The sequence below is a fragment of the Neodiprion lecontei genome, chromosome 3, assembly GCF_021901455.1.
Source record: "Neodiprion lecontei isolate iyNeoLeco1 chromosome 3, iyNeoLeco1.1, whole genome shotgun sequence".
In the NCBI taxonomy this organism is placed as follows: Eukaryota; Metazoa; Arthropoda; class Insecta; order Hymenoptera; family Diprionidae; genus Neodiprion; species Neodiprion lecontei.
The window spans coordinates 35,811,138-35,835,586 of NC_060262.1; the positions used below are offsets into that span (position 1 = coordinate 35,811,138).

Here is a 24,449-nt window from a genome sequence, read left to right on the forward strand (position 1 = left end):
TCCTTAAAAGTAATTAAAATTACATCACTGTATCTACAAATGTCGAATTTTTACAAACATCGAACCTTACAGGTATTTACTGAGAAAATTACAGCATCGACAATTTTGAAAATATTTAAAAACTGAGCGAGAAAAGTTACCACTATCTTACCGTCGATTGCTAGTACTTGTGGGGCGGAGCCTTAATCAAATATATTAGTAATCGCATTTGATAAATGAAATCCACAAAGTCGCAGTTTTAACAACTTTATTCAATCAACGTCGAATAAATTAAACATAATGTTATGTATCATATATATATATATATACAAAGTGCAGCAACAGAATATATTATACAACATACTTTTCTTTCGAACCAACGCACAATCACACGTTTAAATAACCGCTTCACAACTATATCTTTATAAATCTCCAGCACATGGCATTAAAAACGTCTTCAAAAATTGTAAAGTTCATTAAACTTACATCTATTAGCAAACTATCGTTCTCTTTGACCATTGCAGACTAGGATAAGTCGGAAAGTGCAACGCACATTACTATGGTTACTATAGAATACTGCACCCGAAATCACATCTGCTGATACATGATTTCAAATGCCAAGAGACCAAAATGTGAGATTAGTTTTGTCTTGACCACCGAGTACTTCGCATTAATTTAACTACAATCAATTAGTTAGCAATTAATTTGTGCCAAAAAGAACGGTGGATTTTTAATTAAATTTTTGGTACTCGCTAAAACTAAAGTATTCAATTTGTGAAGAAAAATGCAACAATCTATTAGACTTTTAGGCATGTGAATGAAGTTTGATTTACAATTGATTCAATGACTACATCACTAATTACACCCACTATCAAATTTCTGGTAACATTTTATATACTGCTTGAGAAAAAGGAATTATTTTCAATTTGTAAGCTATTCTGAGATATTCACTCACTATTGATTTCCTTCTAAGCATGATTTAGTTTTCCGTATACGTCAGCTAAGTAATAATTACGACATAAAACGAACTGATAATTGGTAACATTTACAAATTTGTGCAATGAATAAATTAAAGTTTTTGTATTCAAAATAGCTATGAGTGTTAGAAAATTTTTAGTCACTCATTAAATTTAAATAAAGCTAAATATTGAATCGTAAGAATAAAGTAGAGATATACGTATACTGGATCGGAAGAACAAGAAATTTTTAGCAATATTATTTAGAATGTAACATTGAGATGTGACATAGCAATAATGCACTTATTAATCTTTGGTTATATTTAAATGCAAACTGGTAATATATTTCACTGTTGGTATTGAATCAGTGTTACGAATTAACTTGTTCAAGCATTTGAGTTTGCCAAATACCTGGAGTCATGAATCACTATTTACAGATGGTAAATATTCGAATATACATAGGTGTGTGTAACGTAAGAAATAAAAAAACGATAATCTCAAACATTGATTACACTCTGCTGTTTGAATTTACAGTAAAAATATTACATTGTTGAGTCATTATGTTCCTTTCCTCATGTATTCGGCACATTTTCAGTTCAATTTCAACACTTGTATATACATTTTTTTTTGTTTTATCACATAAGATGCTATACAGTATAATGACGATAGAGTTAAAATATAGTATTTCGAAACATTTCTTTTGTTTTCATTTTTTGATAAGCATACCTATGTACCTATAACATAGGAAACGGTATTTTTCACAAATCCCCAATATTTACTTCAGGAATAGTTAAAACTTAGGACAATGAGCAATATATTTTAAAGCATATTATAGAATATATATAATATATCATTGATATAATAGTATTCGTGCTGTACGAAAGAAAATACTTCACTTCTGACTGCCATCATTTGCAATCACAGAGAATATTATTTGGAGGATGATTATTATGAAATACGGTTTTTGTTTCCGCTGTTGCTAATAGTGATTTATTGAATACACGGCTGTAGTTAAATGATATGAATCTTTGTATTTTACGGACGTAGTAGCAGGTAAAATGATATTTTCATATGTGTATAATATTTAAATGTCCACATTGTGCCGAACATATTTAGCTGTACCTATTGAATTTAGAAGTAATTACAAAATTTAGGTTATTTACGTACGATTGAGAAAAAAACCGAGTTGTAAATGTATCAATTATAATACATACCTCACTAGTACTCTTTATCATATCGCGTAATACCAATATGCTTACAATCACATGTGACCAAATTAAATGGTATTTAATCATTTACTTGATTTCTGAGATTGCAGGTTTAACTGTCAAACAGCTTGTCATAAGCATTGATTAATCATTGAGTCACAGCAAGTCAACACAATTACACTCCGGTTTCAAAATACAAAATATGTGCACGACCGAATGATCATTACTACATTATCATTATCTTCCATATTTTAATTTTTTTTTTTTTGTAAACAGGGCTAAGATGTCTTAATGATCAAAACTTAAATAATGTTGAATACGGACTTAGAAGAGTTATTATCAACATTGATAACATTCTGTATGATTATATTTTTTAAGGCTTAAGAGATATTATTTCATTAAGAGCTAGATTAATTTTACGCACGATTTTCCCCAATCCATTACTCAACCTGACGATGTCCTGTTATGGACATGAATACTTCACTTATACAACTAGACTATACGACCCTAGCATTAATCACATGTAAAAATCCTACAACGAAAAGACAAGTCGTTAATCACTGTCCAAAGTCGTAGTTTCTTTACTGGGCGCTTCCTTTAATTCTGATTCATCAACAAAATTGTTTTTGGAATTTCTCTCTTCGATTGATTTTACACACTGCAAGGAAAATGAAAATTTTTAATTCATTGAAACACATCGATATTGATTATACAAATCATTTTTCAATGAAATTTAATCTTCAAATCACCATATCCAATACACCACTGAAAATAGTTGATAATTGTATATGGTGCATATGCTTCAAAACAAATCAACAAAGAATGTATTTTGAAAATTTATTATAATATACTAAGATCAGTATTTTCAGTATCGTTTCATTCAACATTTAGACAGACCGACTTTGAAACACAGGGATATAAGAAGCATATTACGTACGTCTTCAATTCGTATTCGAGGTGCACTGATTTGCTCTGGGAAATGCCAAGGCTTGTGATCAACCTTGTGCAGATTTTTCCAACTTGGATAACCGATGGCAGCTTTGTGTAATTTTTTCACCATCTATGGATTTTACCCAATTTGAGTAAAGCCACAAACTATTGTTGCTCAAATTTACGGAGAAAAATAATTACCTTTCGAAAATTAAGAAATATTTGAAGAAGTTCTTACCTTTGGTGCAAATATTTGTGTCACTTTATTTACCAGCCATACTGGTAATTTTCCGTGTGGATCGGTATGTGATACATATCCCAACTCACAACCATCTCCATTAAGAGATTGCCTTACTATGTATCCTGAGGAATTATTTACATCATCGCGTTAGATATTGTTGAAAATGTGTGAAATGTGTATAAAACAAGGCATCCAATGGCCAAGTGATACAAAATTCACTGAGAATTTCAGGATGAACAAGAATTTTTTCAATCAAACACGCAGGAACCAATATTTTTTGACCATTGAAATTTAGAAATGAACGCATGATATGAACATGCTGATACTGAGATACAATAGATAAAGAAAGAGTCAAGCGTAATTAGAAGTATATCAGCCATGTACCTGTGAGATAAGACGTAGCTCTCACGTAATTTTTCCTTGGTGGATGGTCTTTGTGAAAGACAGAATGATTGATGATAAGCTGTTCGTGCCCAATGTCCAACCATGAACGATGCAAAACAAAGTCTCTATTCTTCAAAGGGGACGGACATGCCACTGAAAAGTGAAGTATTTTTAGCAACGATAAATTATAAAACTATATTCTATTCTCGATGGATAACATTTGTTTTCTTCGGTAATACCTGAACATTGAATGTTATTACAAGTATTGTGTAGATAATAATAAACATAAGTTGCTGAATAACATTTCCAAACTCCACAAATATTCTCGAGGCTACTCACTTGAATAGTACCCGATGTCATTGTTGGGATTGAAAAAGCCAATGTCCTTGGACTCAATCATGTGTGTATCCCAAACTTTTCTATATTCAGGATCATGGAGGACGTCGTATAAAGTTTCTGGTAAAACATCAGGAAATCTTGTCTTAATCTATGAACGCACCAAAAAATACATTTCTCAAATGGCAATTTCCATACTCGAATTTGCAGTATATTTTTTTTAATTGTAACTACAAACATGTTCAGTCCGTGTTTTTTGAACCCCGTAAACAACAACATGGATTAGGATGAATCAAGACTCACTTTAACCATCCTGAAGCTCGTCCCAGTCACAGTTTTAGTCCAGACCGAAAGATCAGGTTTGTTGTAATCCAGCCTCCACTCATTGTTGTCATCGTACAGCTGCTTTAGCTTCTCAAAGTCTTTGTCCTCCGCTATCCTGACAACTCCCACGTCCATTATAATTGGTTTCTGGGCATAAACTAGAGAAAATCACGCCAAATTATTAACTAGTGAGATGCCATATATTTTTCTGAGTTAAGCTTTTCAAAATTTTAATAACTCACTAGCTAGCTATCTAGGCTAGAGCCAAAAGCCGTCTGGCCAACACTCTTTTGCTTTTAGTCAATAGCAAATGGCATACTGATTAGATTATTCTCCTACAACGATCAAGTTATGTGGTACGTGTTTTATTAGAACGTTATCGACACCGTCATCATCAATTATTCGCTAAGTTCTACCACCTGCTGTAGCTTTGGAATATTTATTACGTGTAATTGGAGTCAACTTGCATCGACACGAAGAGCAATAAATTTAATTAAATATGTTCCTATACAAATGTACATTAAATGCTATGAATTAAACTAAAAATTAGTAGATTTTTAATACATTACCATCGTAAATTATAAACAAAATGATAGAAAAAAAAAACTAGCAAACTGAATGAACGAAGTGAAATAATATATTTGCGGATACATTGATCATTATAAGTAGATATTTCGACCAAATAATAAGTTTACTTAGAAAGACAACGAAAAAATGTTATACAGATTCAATTTAGTTGGGTGACGGTCAGGGATGAAATGATACAATTTTAGCAATCAGTTATGTTTTTTCAAAACGACATTTCGGCAGGCCCCACCTACCATCATCAGGTTTCTTTAATGTAAAATAAGTCACAATTTTTACATGAGAATTTCTAGTGCTTACAAATTTACTAATGTACATTGTTTAACTTTATTATTGAAACTAACGTGAAAATTGAATTGTTCTAAACTTACATATATCGACATTCCTAAACATTTGCCATGTTTGTTACATGATGTGCAAGAAGGAAATGACTACCCACCTGCCTATACCACAGGACTGTTATCTCAATGTTTATTTCAACAACTATCTTTGAAAGTCATACAATTGTTTACATAACAGTCAGTACAGTTTCTATTGAGAATGTATATGATGGCTGAATAGAGGTGACTGAGATTTTGAATGTCAGTTTTTTTGTTTAGTGTCTTGTTTTTATAAATATAAATCATGTCTTTGATAAGCCTCTGATGCCAGTTTGTTTCCTTGTCAATAATCTTTATGTTTTCGAAGTCAAACCTGTGCCCTTCAACCAATGAGTGTTGGGCCAAAGCCGATCTATCCGGATCACGTGTTTTTATATCATACTTATGATTTGCAATACGTTTATTTAGATATTGTGATGATTAGCCAATATAACATTTATTGCAATCTTTACATTCAATTTTATAAACAATATTGGTTTGTTCCAGTGTAGCGGTTTTTGATTTGAGAGATGTAAATATATTATTCAATGTATTGGTAATTTTGTATGAGACTTTGATATTTTCTTTCAATAGTGTCTTTCTGATATTCTGTAACAGGCTGTTAATAAAAGGGATTGATCTAAGACATCTTTGTTTGCTGGTATCGATGTTATCAACATTGTTTTCTATGCAGCTATTATAATGTTTGTATTTTCGTTGTTCTTGTAAATGCCTAATCAGTTTCGATGGATTACCATTACTCCTTAGATTTTCACGTACTAATTTGAAATTTTTCTATCTGAATTGAGCATCAGCAAGTGTTATGCTTTTATCAAATAGGCCTATTGCTACACTTTTTTTATATTGAAGCAAATGGTGCAATTGATAGTTTATGTATCTGGCAGACCATGTTTCTTTATGATACCAATCCGTTAGCACTATTCCTTCGTAATTAATGATACAGGTATCAAAAAAGCTGATTCTATTGTTTGCTTCTATTTCATACGTGAACTTTATGCATGGATGATAAAGGTTAAATGTGTTGACTAATTGTTGGATATTATCTTTGTGCACATGTGTAATTATATCATACACGTATCATTTATAAAAAAATTAATTCCAAATGAAGCGCATTGATGACTGTTTGTTCTAATTTTTCGATTACTGAATGAGCTACACATGGACTAATTGATGACCCCATAGCTACTCCATAGGTTTGTTTGTAAAAACTGTTATTATGTATAAAATACGTTGAGTTCACGCATATCTCAACAGTTTTCACAAATTCCATCTTAGGAATGGCTATGTGTTTTGTTATTCGAGCCCAGTTTTTCTTTATGATCGCTATAACTAAATTAGTAGGTATGTTCGTATATAGAGAAGACACATCTAAGGATAGGCGGGGCCTGCCGAAACGACGTTTTGAAAAAACATAACTAATTGCTAAAATTGCATCATTTCATCGCTGACCGTCACCCAACTAAATTGAATCTGTAGCACATCTACACGCTCACGGACATCAATCTCATCTATGAAAAAATGTTAGTGGTAAGATAATAAAAACTTTAACTACTCTGTCAAATTATGCACACACATAGATATGTCAAGAATCAAACAATCGTCAGAGTCAACAGAGAGAAAAAATCCGCAAAGTATTAACGGTTTGGGGGTGTAGAGGAGTTATTTGTACAGGAAAAAGAAACAAAAAAAAAAAATGGAAGGTAATTTACTTACCTACCCTTATGCTGATACTCCTGTTCAGTGTCACGGCGACAAGTTCGTTTTATTCACTCCGCATGTGAGGATATATTCGTGAATTGGCGATTAGATAAACGATAACTACATATCGAAGCTAATATACTTTATGACATAGGTATGTGAGCAGGCGGGGAGAAGGCGGGGAAATAGCGATTACGAACACATAACATCTGCGTCAAGATGCGAATAAAACAAATGCGAATTTATGTGACGTTACTGCAACAAACCGAAGGGCAAATTAAATTGACGCATGAGCGACCAAAAAGTGGATAGAACTGGTACGGTCGAGGGCAAAAGAAAAGAAAAGAAATTCGCAACAACTCCGCAGAAGGACGAGGAGAGAAACCTGCGCGACCTTACAATACGCACATCCCGTGAGTAAACTGTTCTTGCGTTTTATTGATTCGTAAAACATAATTCAAACTTTCAGTCGAGTATATATATTAACGGTATTTTCGCACGAATTCATTTACTCTATCGATTTGCCACTTGCCAGTCAAAGAATCGCCCGATTCTTCCGTAAGTGACCTAGCGTCAAATCGTATTTGCACGAGGTTATGTTGTCACTGTATTTTAAACACGCATTCTTGGCCCGACCGGGGGGCGATGTGCCTAAGAAACTGTTTTAAAAACATTGATATTACCTTATCTACGATATTGCATAATAGGGTCATGGCCACTGATATACATTCAACGAACTTTTCGCGTTTCTGCGACTAGACGGCATATCCCAACTGACTGCCAGCCGTCCGCAAACTGCCGCAAACTTTCTGCTCGCGGGCTTGGGACTCCTCTCTGTCACCGAGAAACCGTGGGAATTTTTTTTAACTATTAACTGCTGTGAGTTTGTTACCCTCTTCTGTCTCGTGAAACTTCCCGAAATATAAGTATCGCCGATTATTTACGTCATTTCTGTGCTTATTTTACAACAGTGCGCAACTCGAAATCGTTAATTTCTCTAAAAAATGATAAGATTTAACTTAACACTTACATCTAATTCGCAATTACGGATGATTCTTTGACATAGTTTACACACAATATGATGACATCGTTTTTTCTTATCTCTGACTGGAATGATCAAGATTAGATTATCAATGAAGACATTATCAAAAAATCCGTGTTATGCCGTGTATTTTTAAATCGTAAAGGGCATAACTCGAGTTTTGTCAAATTACTACAATTTACACTTCAACAAACTTATTTTTACGATTTATATTTTATATGTAACAAAACATGGATTGCAAAATTATTTTTACCTAAACAGTTTTTCGTATATTGACGTAAAAACATTTTTAAAAATATTTTTGTGAATATCTAAGTATCTTGGGCATAATATTAATCAATCTATGATCACTGCACCATATTTTGATATTAATCATGGTACAGAAGGATAATTCGAAATATACCTTAGTAACCATTGTTTAGCAAATTTGGTAATCTCATTCACAACATCACGAATTGCAATGGCCATAATTAATTACCTTGACTAGAAACACATATTTGTACGTAATATATATATATATATATATATTTGTTTTTTAATTCTTATCACATGTCAACTATCACTTGCACAGTGAGTGAATATTAAGTTATTAGAAAAAAAATGTTAGGACGCGCATTGTATTTTTGATAAAATACACGTCAAATTAGTAAATTTATGACAAAATAATTACCATTCTATTTCTAAGATTATTTTACTATTATTATACACTAAAAAATGACAATGCAAGTGTAACAGAGATTATTAAATGCTGTGCATTAATCTGTTCTTTCCTCTATAATTCCAGTCCCATTGTTGCATCATAAAATTTTATTTACAATCCGATTATGGCTCCAAAGGATTCTGTAAATACTGGAAACACGATCCTAGATGAAAAGATAAAGGAATGGCTGTCTTGGAATAATGTATGAACCAATTCTGTAATAAAGAAAAAAAATTTCGCGTAAAGATTAATATTTTTTAATCTAAATTTTATTTCCAAGGATTCAGCAGCAGAAAATGAGATTCAGAATTACATCAATGAAGGAGATGTATCGACTCTGTCTAAACTTTTTCTTACGCGATTGGAATTTGGTACTGCTGGACTGCGTGGTCGTATGGGTCCAGGATACAGTCAACTAAACGATTTAGTAATTGTACAAACTGGACAAGGATTTGTCAAATATTTACTATCCACGATTTCTGATGCTAAGACAAAAGGAGTGGTGCTCGGATATGACGGTAGACATCATAGTAAAAGGTGTTACTCTATCGTTCATTTCTTATTCAAGTGAAATTCATAAAGTTGTAGGCATCAATTATTATGATTCAGAAAAAATGTGCACACGATAGTAGTTGGGATAGAAGTCCTAGAAATTTTTTTAATTCATGATGTGTGAACAAATCTTGCTAATTTAAAAGAAGTTGTTTACAGATTTGCAGAGCTGACTGCCGCTATTCTTGTGAACAATGGTGTAAGAGTTTACATGTATTCAAAGGTTTGCCCAACACCTTTCGTCCCCTATGGAGTATTGAAGTATAAATGTGCAGCAGGTATAATGGTCACAGCGTCGCACAACCCAAAGGAAGATAATGGCTATAAAGTTTACTGGGATAACGGTGCTCAAATTATTTCACCCCATGATAAAGGAATTCAGAAATCCATCTTGGCTAATTTAGAACCATTGGAATCGTCGTTTAACACTTCAGGAATTAATAGCCATCAGCTATTCAGTGATCCACTTGAGAATGTTATGCAAACTTATTTTAAAACCCTTAAGGATATGGTTTTGTATCCTGAAACAAACAAAAATACAGTTCTAAAGTTTACATATACAGCTATGCATGGCGTGGGATATGATTACATGGTCAAAGCATTTGATGCAGCTAAGTTCAAGGTAATTTTTAGCTCAAAGTATCAATGTGACGGGAAAATAGTCTGGAACTCTATTCTAATTTAAAATAATTGAAAACATGTTTCTGTCTCATGCTCCATATTATTACATCTCATATTTTTCAGCCATTCATTGTGGTCGAGGAGCAAAAGGATCCCGACCCAGACTTTCCAACTGTTAAATTTCCAAATCCAGAAGAGGGTAAAAGTGCGTTAGATCTGAGTATGAGGACTGCTAATCAAAATGCTTCTGGAATAATTTTAGCCAATGATCCAGATGCAGACAGACTTGCTTGTGCTGAAAAAAATCAGAAGTACGTTATTGGAGGGGGTATATAATCTGTTAAGAAAAATGTTTTCAAACGACTCATTCGTTTCAAGAAGGATACGATAATTAACTCACACCCTCGAAAATTTTTACACAAATGTCATATAACGACATGCATTAGAACTAATCCACCAACATTTAGGATTTAGTCCATTTTCATTGTCAAGAAGCATGTAATGGACTCTGAATACTGGTGTTATGAACAATTTTCATGATAGTGTATGAAACAAGGTGTACAAAATACCATTTTTTTTATTGGTCACTCGATTCCAAATACCATCACTCTAGAATTATGTTATGAAATTTTTTAATTTTCTGACGAACCATGCAGTTTACATGTAGGAATAGCCTTTGATTTTGATTGTGTTTGATTATCACAATTGATGTTGTCCAAAATTGAATTTTCAACAACACATATTAACATCAATGCATTAGTAAATGGTTAATTGCTCCATCAATGATAATGTGTCGAAACGTATCATTTAGCGTCAGCGCCAATTTTTTATCATCGAAATGACCAAAAACACTGACAACTTATTTTAGTTCATACACACAGAGCATAGCCATTAACTTTCTTTTATTGACGATTTTCTATGAGCACAGAAAAATATTTTTTTTCACTGATGTACTTATTTTACAAATTTTCAGAGGCGAATGGCGAGTTTTCACTGGCAATGAATTAGGAGCCTTATTAGGCTGGTGGATGCTACATCACCACCAAGTGCGATACCCGGATGCGAATTTAAGTGACGTGTTCATGTTAGCATCTACAGTTTCGAGTAAAATACTGCGATCTATGGCCAACAAAGAAGGTTTCACATTCGAAGTAAGCACACCTACCTACTTTGATAATGAATCATAACAATGGCTCGGACTACCAATTCTACTAATTTGTTCTTAGGAAACATTAACAGGCTTCAAGTGGATGGGTAACCGAGTAACAGAGCTGTTACGTCAAAAGAAAACCGTATTATTTGCTTTTGAAGAAGCTATTGGATTCATGTGCAGCTCCACTGTAATAGATAAAGATGGTATCAGTGCGGGTGTCCGCGTCGCTGAAATGGCATCATATTTAGAAACTATGGGGATATCGCTTGCTGGAAAGCTAGACGAGATTTATGCAGAGTGAGTATTTTTTGTCTACTTTATGGTGTGTAATATCGTCAAGACCAATTGCTACTGCCAAGTTGTTGAAGAAATTTAAGGTTCATGTTAAAAATAAAGTACATTAACTTTTTGAATGCAGCTCTTTAAAAGAGCGATAACTGGGCATTCATTTCCGTCACTTACTTTATAATAGCATGAATCGACTCGAACATTCTTGCACGTGCAAATATTCCCACCTGTGCACAAACGTGCAATTAATAATGTTTTTGTATATGCTCGCAAGTTATACACACACTTGTATCACACAACCTGACTAGAAAATTTGTGCAACGCAAACTCTATAGTCAGAATCTTACTCAAGGTATGTAATTCTAAATGCAGGTATGGTCATCATATTAGTGATAATTCCTACTACATCTGTCATGAGCAACTGGTGATCAAAAGTATTTTTGAAAGACTAAGAAACTTTAACGGAAAACCAAATACGGTGAGTACCTTTACCTTGTTACTTCTTTCATTAAGACGAATCAGCGTAATGTGAAACTTGACCAGTTTGCACATAATTCAATTAAATTACCACAAGAAACACATGGTCTACTTTCCCTCGTAAGATTTCGTGGAATTGATGACTTCTATTACGTACATTCACTCGAAGTCCTGCTAAACAAAGTGTGCATGTTACATGCTACTCTAACATGTTTCCTACCCTGGCCTCACTAATTTCTCTAACGCTATTGAAGTTATCATTTTTTTAGCGCTGCGAAGACTACTTTCATGTAAATTAATCTTGAGGAACGACCCCTACCCAAGTAGGGAATGAATCATGAAATTTATTTACTTTCCTAATAAGCTATTGTTTTTTTCTCTCTTGTATTTGAATATTCTGTTTATACAAGTTGTATAACATCGTGGGAGAAAATCTAAATTCTACATATCGGTTAACTTTGATTTCATTATATTCCAACATGAAACACATAGGTTGTGCTCGAGAATAATTCATAGATTAGTAAAAAAAATTTAAATACATGAGTAATATATATTAGTTAATTTAACTTCTGCAATATTTCTAATCCCGAGTTGTAGAATCTTGTAAAATTTTAGCTTTGTCATGTGTTTATGTGAACCTCCAAGTCAACTTAACGGTTTACATAATAAACACATAATTTATTCTCAAGGTAAACGAGTTTCCAATTCATTACAATAACGCAAGAACTTCGAAGAACGTGATGGAAGGTAGTTCATATATTTGAAATGATAGGAATAGTACTCAATGTGTACATAGAGAAAAAGATACCTTATCATTACTGACACATAGTTAAATACGTATGGAGGTATCTTTCAGAACGTAAATACTTATCTTCATTACAAAAGTAAGATTATCCAATCGGCACTCATGCGGTGCCAAGTTAGCCAATAAAAATATTTCTACCATTTTAATTGATGACAACGCTTGTATGGAAAATATTTTATCCAATTGGAATGGAAGTAATAGTCAGTTTCAACTGCAAGGCTGTCGTGACTGGATTGAGAACAAACAAAAATATCTCTCTTCAAATATTAGATATCACTTGATCTCAACTTTTTAGCCTCGTTTATTGCTTGAAAATACAATTGACAATGTTTTTCAAATGTCATTTATTAACTATAAAAATAATATTTTGAAATTGATGTATTGAAGTTGCATGTTTATGTATGTGAGTTTTTACTAATAATGTACATGACTTACTTCACTTTATTTACAGTTCAAATTGCATTTTCTAAAACACTTCGTGTCGCTTGCTGCAATATTAATATCACACGGGAAGTTTGCGATTTCTTTTTTAGTGTTTAAATACTGATTTTTATGATTGGTCTCCATTGATTTTCTTCACTTTGTTACATTTTTGGTACTGTTTTTTCCATTTCGATTCACTTTTTCCAGTGTTTTATTATCGTGTGCTGTTAACTCTTGAGTACTAACATTTGTGTGATGACCTTATCTATATATACATATAGGAGTTGGTCAGCAAAGTAGAGATAAAATTAAAACGAGCAGAAAACGTGAACATCTTTCACAGTTGAACTATCAACGTTCCTGAAAGTCATAAAATAATAATCAAAATGTCAAACAACACAGTGTGGTTGAATAAATTGACGGACATGTTCCTCACGTCGCTGACGCTCATTCCATTCCTTCTTTTGGGAATATTAGCCATTCCTGTAGTGCAGTCCTTGTATTTTCTTACACCTTTCTTCGAGGAGACATCGGAAGTGGGTGTATCGTAAGTGAGGACATTGTTGATTTCTTCACCGGTAACTTTTCATTTACATATTTGTTCAACATAAATATTTGTTCTTTCCTTTTATGTTTTATTACAAAAAGTTTGAGCCATAAGTTTATGATGTGTGTAAATGACTCAGAATTATTACATTCCGTAATATGTACTAAGACTACTGCAATAAAGAAATGCAAGGTTCAAAATGTTAATAATTTTCAATGAAGACGAGTCCGACAGGAAGTTTGCACAGAATTACTAAGCATCCATTTTTCCGGAAAAATTGGTTTGTGCTGTGATTTTCTTCAAGTTCCCTGATGGGTGCTAAATAAACTTGTGGAAAAAAGTAAAAGATGTAGCAGTAAATTTACCATTACATATAATTTTTTTACTTTACCAATTACATGTAAATGTATTTGGCAGCATTCTACTTATAATTTTTTAACCCTTTTCTGATTCTGATTCTTATTTTAGAAAAACTAAAATTTCTGGAATGCAATACAGTCCTCCCATTTTTCTTTAAAATACAGTAGACAGTATTTCATACCAAAAGTGATGAGCAAATAGTCTCACGAATTTTTCCTATGTAGTTTATAAAGTTTTATTAGAAAACAATTTTAATGCTATGAATCCACCGTTTATGCTTTACAGTATCCAAGCAGCATCCTTGGAGGCAAATATCCCATAATTGGCATTCGCGATCTTACGACAGGATATGATAATACACAGCCCGACAACAAAGCAATTCTGCCAGTTTCAAAGTCCAGCCAAATGGTCACATTCACATTTGAGAATGGGCTTGTACTTACGTTGCGTACCAGTGGTACTGAACCCAAAATCAAATATTACACAGAGTTGTGCGCCTCGCCAAATAAGCAGTGAGTACTTCAACTTGCATAACTAACAAAATTTTGTATAAATTCACTGTCCTGATGAAAAGAATCATTGTCTTGTGATCATATTATTATTAAACAAGCATTATTTCGAATGTCTAAAAAAAACGTACATGCATTATCAAATTTTTTTTATAAATTTCACGCAATAACGTAAGGCAATTTACATGATACAAAATTGTTGTTAGCCCTTAAAAAATTTCGCACGGATTTCGTCTACACTTCGTAAATGTCTTATCATCAATGATCAATAACGATGGCAAATTGTTATGATTGTTAAACAGCTCAGCTATCATGTGATAATCAATATTTTAGACATTCTCATTAGAATTGTCTTATCTCTGATCGAACAGGCCATATTTTATCCATGCTTTGATTAAATTTTTCATCAGGCTTGAGACACCCAAGCAAAGCAGCTTGCCGCCATCTAACTTTATATGAAAAATACCGTACCAATCACAAATGAGTACGATCAGAGTAGAACACAAGCAGGAAGTTCAAAAACGAATGTCTAACTTGTAATCTGTGTGATATTTTATAACGTATATACAATGCAATATTGATAATGGCATGACTAACTGTGCCAATTCCTTTTTCTAGGGACCTTACAGAGCTGAAGGATGTACTTAACGAAATGGTGGCTGCTATTGTGCTTGAGTTTTTACAACCAGAATTGAATGCGCTTATTGCGAGAAGTTCGTGACTTGATTACTATCTATTTAATTATGATATGGTATGAAGAATGAAGTTAATTTAAATGATTTCATGAACGTTGTCAAAGGAATAGTTTAGTTCTAGTCACAAACCTATTTAACACAACTAGTGGATATTTGAAATAACCCATTAGATTTTTTCATAACATTCATATTTTCTCAAAATATTGCTAGTTACACACAATAATTGAATCGAAATAACTTCTAGTTGTATTGTTTTTGGAAATTTTTGTTGAAGACAATCGAATTTCTAGTTCATCACGAAAAATAAAAAAGTATTCACTTATCAGTCATATTGAAATGAATAAATTAAAAGAACATATACGTTAATATTTCATTAAATGTTCGTTTTTTATATTCCAGTGATAGAAGGGCAAGATTTTTTATTATACCTCCATATTCTGTGTTAATAAAAGAAAATATATTGTTTCTTATTTTTCCGTATTTGTATCACAATATAATAACTAGTGATTTATTACAATTAATTGTAGTTGACTGGAACGATTTGTCCAAAAGGATCTTGTGATTTTCATAATGATTAACGTTTGTTGGATTTAGGTTAAACCGAATGTTCTACTTTCTACAATAAACAAATTAATCTTAGCAGTGAATTATTAATTTATGATGCAACGATAATCGTATTCTTATCCCTATGTCTTGCTAATTGATACCTGTGTATTGTAACTATCACAGCCGGTATAACTGATACATAGAACGGAAATTTCTCAAACATTGCAGTAATGACAATTAAGACTTTATTTCGTAGATAATATATTCTTCATTCGATAAATGTATCTCATGAAATTCAGCAACTGGGTCAGTTGCCATGCAGTGATAATTATGATCAGGCTCCAGGGCAAGATAATAACGATATCAAGAAATATAACTTGTCAGACATAATAGACATTTAATGTGCTGTCGTTCTAGATATCAACATGACCTAATTACCTATATTGTTGCATTATATTATTCTTCAGTCCCAATAAATGAGATTCGACATAAATGTTTTACAGCGAGAAATAATTTTTCTGATATACTTTCAGGATATCATAATCAGAAACAAAAATTTGACGCTTAATTTGAGTCGAATGCTGACAAGAGTAGCCAGATATAAGGAAACGATCAAGCTCTTTTTCCGATTTACCATTTCGTCAGTACAGAAAAATAAATCCAAGTATATAACATGTCATTTCCGTGCATCATAACTATGCATATACATGTAGGAATATGTATCTAATAACAATCGGTTAACTGGTATTTAAAATATTCTTACTTTCAACGACCTTTTGGTAATTTCTTGAGTTCTTTTTGACTCATTAGATACATCAGTTTTTTTTTTGGCTGATTTTCCGTTTAGTTCTACTCTTCTTTGAATTGGCCAATGTGCGGAATGTGATGCACTGTGAGAAAAATTAAAGAACATTTAAAATAATTTCTTTTTGTTGTTCTGAAAATTTACGGAGTAAATTTCATTTTTGGTGCAAAACCATATAAAATTCGGGCTCACCTGCTCATCTAACAAATCCATCAAAGCATTGAGATTGCATTTTAACCCTTGAGCTTTTAATGTTGCATGCAGATCCTCTAATATTAATGGTTCATAGGCCAAAATTTTGTTGTGTAGTACTTTATCCACCTGTATTAATTTCCGGAAAAAACTCTCCAAACTGTCCGAGTTATCAGACTGGCTGAGAGTGTAAGAATCATTATAGTCTGCTCCTTCGTAGTCGTCGGAGGCTTCCCCTACAGTTCTTCAAATCAACGAAAATTTTTTAGTGGGCATAACATGCAAAGAATCCATGCATTTTTACACTTAATATCATTAGTTGATTTCTATTGATATTTCTATTTACCTGGCATCAAAAACCAATGCTTCAGAGTCGGACTCAACATTAGCAGTGTTTTTGCCATTCAGATCTTCAATACTGTTACTCCTGTTCAGTCTTTTAGGAGCGGGGCATTCATTCTTGCTACTGTATAAGTTAGAATATGAAGTGACATTGTCATCAGCCACAGGCACCAATGGGTGTAATTCGTTATAAATGTACCTGAGAAGTTGTTTAGCTCTGTGACGTTTTTGTGCCTTCAATCCGTATTTGTTCAACTCTTTCTGTTAAAAAGTAATAAAAACACTGTTACGAAAATATTCTTGTTGGAAAGAAAGTTAAATGAAACAACGTGTTTTGACTAAGAAATGAAACAACTTACCCTCAGTTCGGGTGTCTTCATTGCACTATAATTAGCCAGTGGTGTGACATTTTCGGTAGGTACTTCTTGTACTGGTGTCGTTTCATTTTCACCTTTGCTGATATCCTGATGTTGCACTGGTGGCGTCCTCACCTTTGCCAATTCACAGTCAAATGAATCATTCATTAAATTAGACCAATTTGATTCCTTTGTTTTGATAATATTTTCCGATATTGATCTCTTTTGCAAACTAACGAGAGAACGTTTTGGAATATTTATTGGTGATATGCTTCCACTCCTTGAGTGGCTTGTTGAATGTTTGGAAGTCCTGACTTTTGATCTTTTCATCGAAAAATTAGATGGAGTTTTACTCATTTTATGGATGTTAGAATTTTCATTGTCACTCAAATCACTGTCCAAGATATGATATTTTTTTACTGTGCTCTGATTGCTTGCATCTCCTCTCTTTTTGGTATTTACTGCGTTGATTTTCGAAGAATTCTGTTTAACAGAAAATTCTGCTTCATTGAAATCTGCGTCGCTTATTCTGTCATGTGAGGAAACATCATCGAATACAGTTTTATATGTTCGAGAAATAGGAGTCGATATAAATGAATCTGAAGGATCTGCTCTAGATGGTGTGGCTAAATTCACAGACGATTTGGGTGAAGTATGATTACTCCTGCTGCATTTTTCAAGTAAACTGTCGACGTTATTGCTAACTATATTAACGAGATTAAGGTCCATCGAAGCGGATGATATTACTCCAGAAATTTCACAGTCAGGAGAAGATATGTCAAAGCTATTTTCGTCAAGATGTTGTAAATCCGGTATTTTTTCAATTTCGTCATCATTCTTCTCTTCCATATCCCCTGGGTCAGTCTCTTCACTGTAAATATCAGATTTTTTTGGTTCACCTAATTCGGACGATTCAACTTTTTCAGCCTGTCTAGGAAGTACAGACTCAATCCAACACTCAGCATCAGTGTCTTCATCGGATATGTTACTTTTTTTGGTTTTGCCATCATCATTTTCTAAGATTGTATCCTCCAGTTTTAAGTCAATGAAACTCTGAATTTCTCTGACCGTATTCTTGTCCATTCGTTCATCATCCGACATTTCATTATTCGATTTGGTTTTTGATAAAGACATCCTGTAATATTTACCATTTTTTCTACTTTTCATTGAGATGTTCAAAGATTTAGTGCTAGATAAATCAGATAGATCTATTTCCAAATCTGAGGGTTCAGCATCATCAAATTTCAAAACGTTCTGTTCCCCAGTATCCGAGTCAGTAGAACTCAAAATTTCTGGTGATTTTTCAACATTTTTGCTACCCATTGGCAATCTGCCTGATAATTCCCTCTGTATATTAGATGTGCTCTGATTTGGGTCTGTGTACTCATACTTCGACGAGTAACTATTACAATTCGCTGCATAATGTGTGTTCCATAGTTCATCACCAGAGCTTTGATAATCTTCAGATGATAAGCGTTCATTTGTAACTTTAGAACTCGATATGGAGATCCGCGAGTTATTATTTTTAAGGGCACACCGATATTTATCTATACTGTTGTGGCTGTGTTTTCTCTTATATTTTGTGAACATGGATAAATCCTTGTCTTCGGTATCAGTGTTATTGGTTTCTTCATCACTGTTAAGTTTACTTTCTCTGGAAGATTCCTGCGTTAGATCAAAAATGGCATTAACAGTGTCATCCAGTTTAGCGACTCGTTTTTGGGATGGTTCTATTTCATTCTCAGTATCTTCATCATTATCTTCTTCTTCATGGACTTTCGAGTGTGTTAATTCATCACAGCTGACTTCAGGTTTTGAGATGTGAGATGATCCCATATTTTTTAAGCATACGTCTGATATAATTTTATGGGTAGGTAAATTAAATATCGCAGGATTCTTAATAGCTTCTGACTCTATCTTCGCTTCAAAAATGCTCAGAGCTGTTCTTTTCTTTGATGGAACTTTATAATCTAAGTCAAGTTGTGTAGTATCTTGCAAATTTTTTTCAATTTTAGGCGAAACATCGGACCTTTTAATACGAAACGGATTTTTACGCTTTTTGCTAGGATACATGGCAACTGATTCGCATTCAGAATCCGATTCAGAAATGCCTTTAGAGTTTACCTTTTGGATTCGTTCAATTGCTATTGTAATATCGCCCTTTTTTTTTATAAACATGTTGGACTTATTTTTGTCAAAATTCATATCATCAACTTCCACATACGGATCAGCATCATTTATAGAAAGAGGGTGTCTGTAACTTTTTTGCTTACGAGTAGATACGAATTCAAAGTTCACTTCAGGTTTTCCACACTTTTTCCGGTGAGTCAGATCTGCTGTTTTATTAGCTGTTAATATATCATAATTAGAATTTTTAGTTTCCAAAGTTTTGGTGGAGGGAGATATAACTTCAATGTCTGAATCACTACCATTTGTAGTATGTTCCAAATTACATCCTTGTTGCTCCAATGCCATAATAGTATGTGAGGGATTTTCAATTACACTATCATCAAAAATGTCAGGGGATATGCTGCGATCCACTTCAAAATTTTTGTCAAGAAGTTTCAAGCTTTCAGTCCAAGGTAGAACATCACAATTGGTCTTGCTGAATGCTGAAGTAATTCTCTCGAAACTCTTTTCATTTGTGGTATTGAAGTTGACAGTTTCAATACTTTTGGAGTTCTTTTGGTTTGTCGGTATGGTTGATAAATTCTCACACGCAGTTCTGGTATTTGCTGAAGTTGATAAAAATTGTGCCCCGAAAGAGTCTTTGTTAAATGATACATGGGAAAACATTTCTCGTTTTTGTTGTATCTTCAATTCCAAATGCGCATCCTGAACATTATTACAATCAGATTTATGGTACTCAATGTCTTGCTTATTTTTCTCCAGATTATTCCACACACTGTCTGGTGGGTTGGAAGAAATACTCACTACTTCTTTTCCAGAACAACTAGAATTACTATCAGGCATGTCAGTAAGGTCTGGCTCAGAATTCATCTTTAAATGTGGTTGTTGAGTTAACATATTAACTTTATTTGATTTCAGTTCTTTTGATTTATCCCTTAAGTAAACAAATATTTGTTTCAATTTATACTTTCTTGCAAGTGCTCTTATTTCTGACAGGGTATTAGGATCATCAAACACTGACACATATTCCACTATAACACTGCAATAGATATATTCCAGAAATGCACTTGCTACAGAAACTTCTATTTCTGGCCAGTGTATTCTGGCCATTATGTGATCATTAGGTATCGCATCATCCAAGACTTCTCTACATCTTACAAATAATACTAGTCGATGGGCAGGTAATTTTGTATCTCCTTTTACAATCACTGAGACGTCACTCATGTAGGAATTAATCAGTAAAAATCTCCAGTCTTTGGACAAATGACCAATGAACTCTCCATCTATTCTACTCTTTGATGTTGTTACAGGATTATCATCAGCCGCTAAACTTTCAGCTTCAGAAGAGATGGAACTTTCTGAAAGAGCTGTGATACTTTCATCAATTGTTCCTGGAAGGTATTTCGCACTTTGGTCGAGAGGTTCCTATGAAGCACAAAAATATTTGTAGTTTGAAATTTTTTTTAATCAATACTTGACGTTATTTCAATTACTGTATGACGATGTAAATTAACGACAGACGAAAAGGTAAACTGTCGTGTGTGAGTAATATACTAAAGAAACGAGAAAAAGTATATTGTTATTTCCTGTTTAAAGAATAACTCTAAAAAATATTTTACCTCTTTGGGTGGTTCTTCTTGTCCCGATTTTGTTTCAGACTCAACTGTGACTTTACATAATAAAAGCTCCAACTGATTACAAAAATATGAACCTTTACTACCGAGACATTGTTGAGTTTTATCCCATAATCTGTCTTTCTGTGGAAATCAAGGAAAAAAATTGATAATCAGAAAACAACTTATTAATCATAGGGCCAGAATTTATGAATATTCAAACTACGATCTAAATTCAATGCTTACCACACGTTCATAAGATTGAAGCAAGCGACTTTTGAGAATGATATTCTCTTCTGGTTTGGTAACTTCTCCCTCTTCCTCCATCATAGCTTGTGTTATCGCTTTGTCACCCATTAAAACTTCAGCGATTTGAACTGATAAAATATGATCTCTTTCCTGCTTAGTACGGGTTTGCAAAAGGGTTGGACCAGCCAGTCTTCCTAATGAAAAATAAGATTCAAATCTCATACATATATTTATAGTCTTCCATGTATAGTTAGTAAAAATGCATAGCGTCAATATTTTTGTAATTGTTCATTGTTTGTTCGATTGACTGTAGATGCGTGATGCCTTCCAATGGCTAACTCAAAGGTTACATGTGCTTACAATTGCCAACGCTAAAACTTATACTGCATTACATTGATATTACTCTTCAGTTCAGACCATATTCTGTTGTTCAATTGGAGGTATGGCTGATATTTAAATGCATCTTCATTTGTTTCATGATGTCAAGTTTCGAATCTTGAATATTCCTCATTTTATCGAGCATTGATAATTTATGAAACTAATAACAATGTTCATTCAAAACCTCCTACTAAGATCACTTGTGGGCATCCACATAAAGAATGTGTTAAAGGGATGGTAACATACTTTTTTTGGATTTGTTAGTGGTAGATACTGTTGCAGGCTTGTTTGTTGTGAATCCAAAATTCTGCAGTGTTTTTCTACGCTCCTCCGTCATCTCTCCATAACTTGAAGGACAGGGTTCACCTACTAGTAAGTGTGCATCTTCGATTTCCTCCATCAATTGTGCTTCATGGAGTGACATTGAGAGAGCCAAAGCTATTTGTAGTTGCGGATCTTTGTCTGAGATCTGTAACATTATTTTGCTTCTTCAGTCATATTCATAATTATATCCTAAACCATCAAATAATGGTTTTACAAAGCTTTACATATTCAAATCGTACCGATACTTTCTCTGTACATCACTAATTTCTCTGGAGAGTTTTTAGTTCATCAAAATCCTTTACGTACCTTACAATAAATGCATGGGTAATAAATAAGCTATTAACATTACGTTAGTTTTCAAAATTGCATGATCCATTAGAAAACATAGTATAAAATTGCATACCAATTTACGCGATACGGTTTTCTTCGGCTGTATTGGAGGAGCTTCGAGGAGGCCCAATGCTTTTCTCTCATTAGCTTGTTTTGCCTGCAATTCGACGGCATCCAAAAGTGTTTTGGTTGATACTTTATTCTTAGTAGCGCAACTTTTCATATGACTATTTTTAGTTGTTGTATCTTTAAACGATTTGAAACACAATGGGCATGGAAAACCAGTTTTCACCATTGTTTGTGGTTTGAAAAAAGATGATTCTATCGATGGTTGATTTACATTTGACAGAGCATCTCGATTTTTTTTCTGCTTTTTCTTAAGAACAGGTTTGTTCTCTTTATGAGTTAATCGCTTGTTTCGTAACGAAACTTTGAAATCCGCTAAAGATTCGTTCAAGTCCGTCTCTTTTACTGGGGATCGAAAATCAGCCAAGCTATCATCTTTATCCAGCGACGTAATGTCACTGAACATTCCACAACTAGAGGTACTTGTAGAATTCTCTGAATGCAAAAATGTTTCAATAGCTTTTGAATGACCGGCAGACCGATCAGATTCTTGGGCCAATCTAAAAAGAAATAATCATATTTTATATCCTATTACCAGATTTAATTCTAATGAATTTTGTATCTGGCAAATTTCGAGCATCTGCCGTTCAAAATCTGACTCAGAGATTCTAAAATATTACAAGGTCAAAAAAATCACATAGCGCAGAAGTTTGATAAGAATTTCTTTTTATTACAAAAGACAACATAAGGGTTCTTACATTGTACAATAAGGTATATTAAAACAGTCAGATGTTGGACGAGACCTTTATTGACTACATAATCAAATCAACAGGATCCTACCTTTCGTCATCTTGCTTTTTTATCGACAATTTTTTGTTTCTAAGTGATAAATTTCTAGGGTTTATTTTTCTTCTACAATCTAATTCCCTCAATTGAGAGGGATCATCATGCTCCCGATTTTCCATTCTTACGTTTCTTCATGTACAATATATTGCATAGCTCTAAATACTGGGCTCTGCAGATTTCTGTTTTTCGGCCTTTGCTCTATCATCCATTATGTTATAGAATGTACTGAGCATTAAATTATTTCTGTGTCTTTCTTCTTCAGTAGTTTCACTTAGTATCTCTCTCCTCAATGCGCTCTTGAGCTCAAACGATTGAAAGATGCCATGAAAAAGAGGAGTATACCTGTGGAAATGAAAAACTCATTGTTATGTGTAGTCAGATGTCAGATATTTTTGAATAGCTCAGGCTCTTGAGCAATGCATACTTGACAAGCACACTACCGATGTATCTGCAATTTTGTCGAAATACCCATTTTTATCACATGCTCACCAAGTTATATCTAGAAGAGACTTAATTTATCTACGAAGAGTAAACTTATATCACAGTGTTGATCTATAGCACAATTTTCAGACAAGTTCACTTTATTTGGTTTTCACGCACATTTTGTAATACGATATACGTCTAACGCCATGTGAATTATTGTCAACTATTGATGATATTATTTCGAATTGAAACTTACGTAAGTATCACTCCGGTTAAGAGAGTGAAAACAGACACGACACCACCAACATAATATCGGAATTTAAATAATGGTGTGCCTTTGGTTTTACGGGGTTTTCTATATCTAGCATCTATTGAAGCCATCGAATTGATTCAGTGTTATTAAATTTCGTTGTTGCCAGCACAATCATACACTTCGTGTTAATTCCTTAACGAAATCTAGTTTCCTCCGTGGTTTCCTCTTTCCCGTCTTCATGTGTGCGGCGCGGACCGTTGGCATTTGGCAACGACAACACTCCGGTCCGACCTGCGCTTACCGACCATGTATCTCGACCATTAGTACCAAATCATAAAACCTATTCGTGTCAGAGAGCGCCACTTCAATCAAGAACACACGAAAAACGCGTCGAATAGTTCCA

The 24,449-nt window shown here is 33.5% G+C and overlaps 3 protein-coding genes across 12 annotated transcripts; 1 reads left to right on the forward strand and 2 right to left on the reverse strand.

Annotated features, from left to right (window-relative positions):
* Window positions 1–230: 230 nt before the first annotated feature.
* Window positions 231–7,812, reverse strand: LOC107227135 (START domain-containing protein 10). Of its 4 annotated transcripts, none has more exons than XM_046733589.1 (7): window positions 7,705–7,812; window positions 4,338–4,516; window positions 4,038–4,185; window positions 3,699–3,851; window positions 3,312–3,436; window positions 3,081–3,203; window positions 231–2,801 (listed from the first exon to the last, which is right to left on the reverse strand). In XM_046733589.1, the coding sequence occupies exons 2-7, from the start codon at window positions 4,491–4,493 to the stop codon at window positions 2,697–2,699; spliced, it is 810 nt and encodes a 269-aa protein (XP_046589545.1). In that variant the 5' UTR covers window positions 4,494–4,516; window positions 7,705–7,812; the 3' UTR covers window positions 231–2,696. The 4 variants fall into 4 exon arrangements, with proteins under 4 accessions (XP_046589545.1, XP_046589544.1, XP_046589543.1 ...); XM_046733588.1 differs by lacking the exon at window positions 7,705–7,812 and adding an exon at window positions 7,041–7,179; XM_046733587.1 differs by lacking the exon at window positions 7,705–7,812 and adding an exon at window positions 7,037–7,175.
* Window positions 7,296–15,832, forward strand: LOC107227134 (phosphoglucomutase-2). 2 transcript variants are annotated; one of them, XM_046733584.1, is made up of 10 exons: window positions 7,296–7,434; window positions 8,848–8,965; window positions 9,044–9,300; window positions 9,475–9,937; window positions 10,060–10,247; window positions 10,910–11,087; window positions 11,163–11,386; window positions 11,750–11,855; window positions 14,275–14,501; window positions 15,117–15,832. In XM_046733584.1, the coding sequence occupies exons 2-10, from the start codon at window positions 8,888–8,890 to the stop codon at window positions 15,217–15,219; spliced, it is 1,824 nt and encodes a 607-aa protein (XP_046589540.1). In that variant the 5' UTR covers window positions 7,296–7,434; window positions 8,848–8,887; the 3' UTR covers window positions 15,220–15,832. The 2 variants fall into 2 exon arrangements, with proteins under 2 accessions (XP_046589540.1, XP_015523670.2); XM_015668184.2 differs by lacking the exon at window positions 7,296–7,434 and adding an exon at window positions 7,781–7,900.
* Window positions 9,125–24,379, reverse strand: LOC107227115. Of its 6 annotated transcripts, XR_006903210.1 has the most exons (12): window positions 24,050–24,379; window positions 23,365–23,712; window positions 22,532–23,084; window positions 22,051–22,273; window positions 21,424–21,620; window positions 21,184–21,321; window positions 17,438–20,989; window positions 17,083–17,339; window positions 16,737–16,980; window positions 16,503–16,629; window positions 10,044–10,231; window positions 9,125–9,836 (listed from the first exon to the last, which is right to left on the reverse strand). XR_006903210.1 is itself a non-coding variant. In XM_046733574.1 (11 exons), exons 2-11 carry the CDS (start codon window positions 23,487–23,489, stop codon window positions 16,555–16,557), a joined length of 5,289 nt encoding a protein of 1,762 aa, XP_046589530.1. In that variant the 5' UTR covers window positions 23,490–23,712; window positions 24,050–24,379; the 3' UTR covers window positions 15,378–16,554. The 6 variants fall into 6 exon arrangements, 4 of the variants coding, with proteins under 4 accessions (XP_046589530.1, XP_015523649.2, XP_046589529.1 ...); XR_006903211.1 differs by lacking the exon at window positions 10,044–10,231; XM_046733574.1 differs by lacking the exons at window positions 9,125–9,836; window positions 10,044–10,231 and having other exon boundaries at window positions 15,378–16,629; window positions 17,083–17,202; window positions 17,278–17,339.
* Between the last annotated feature and the right edge of the window lie 70 nt (window positions 24,380–24,449).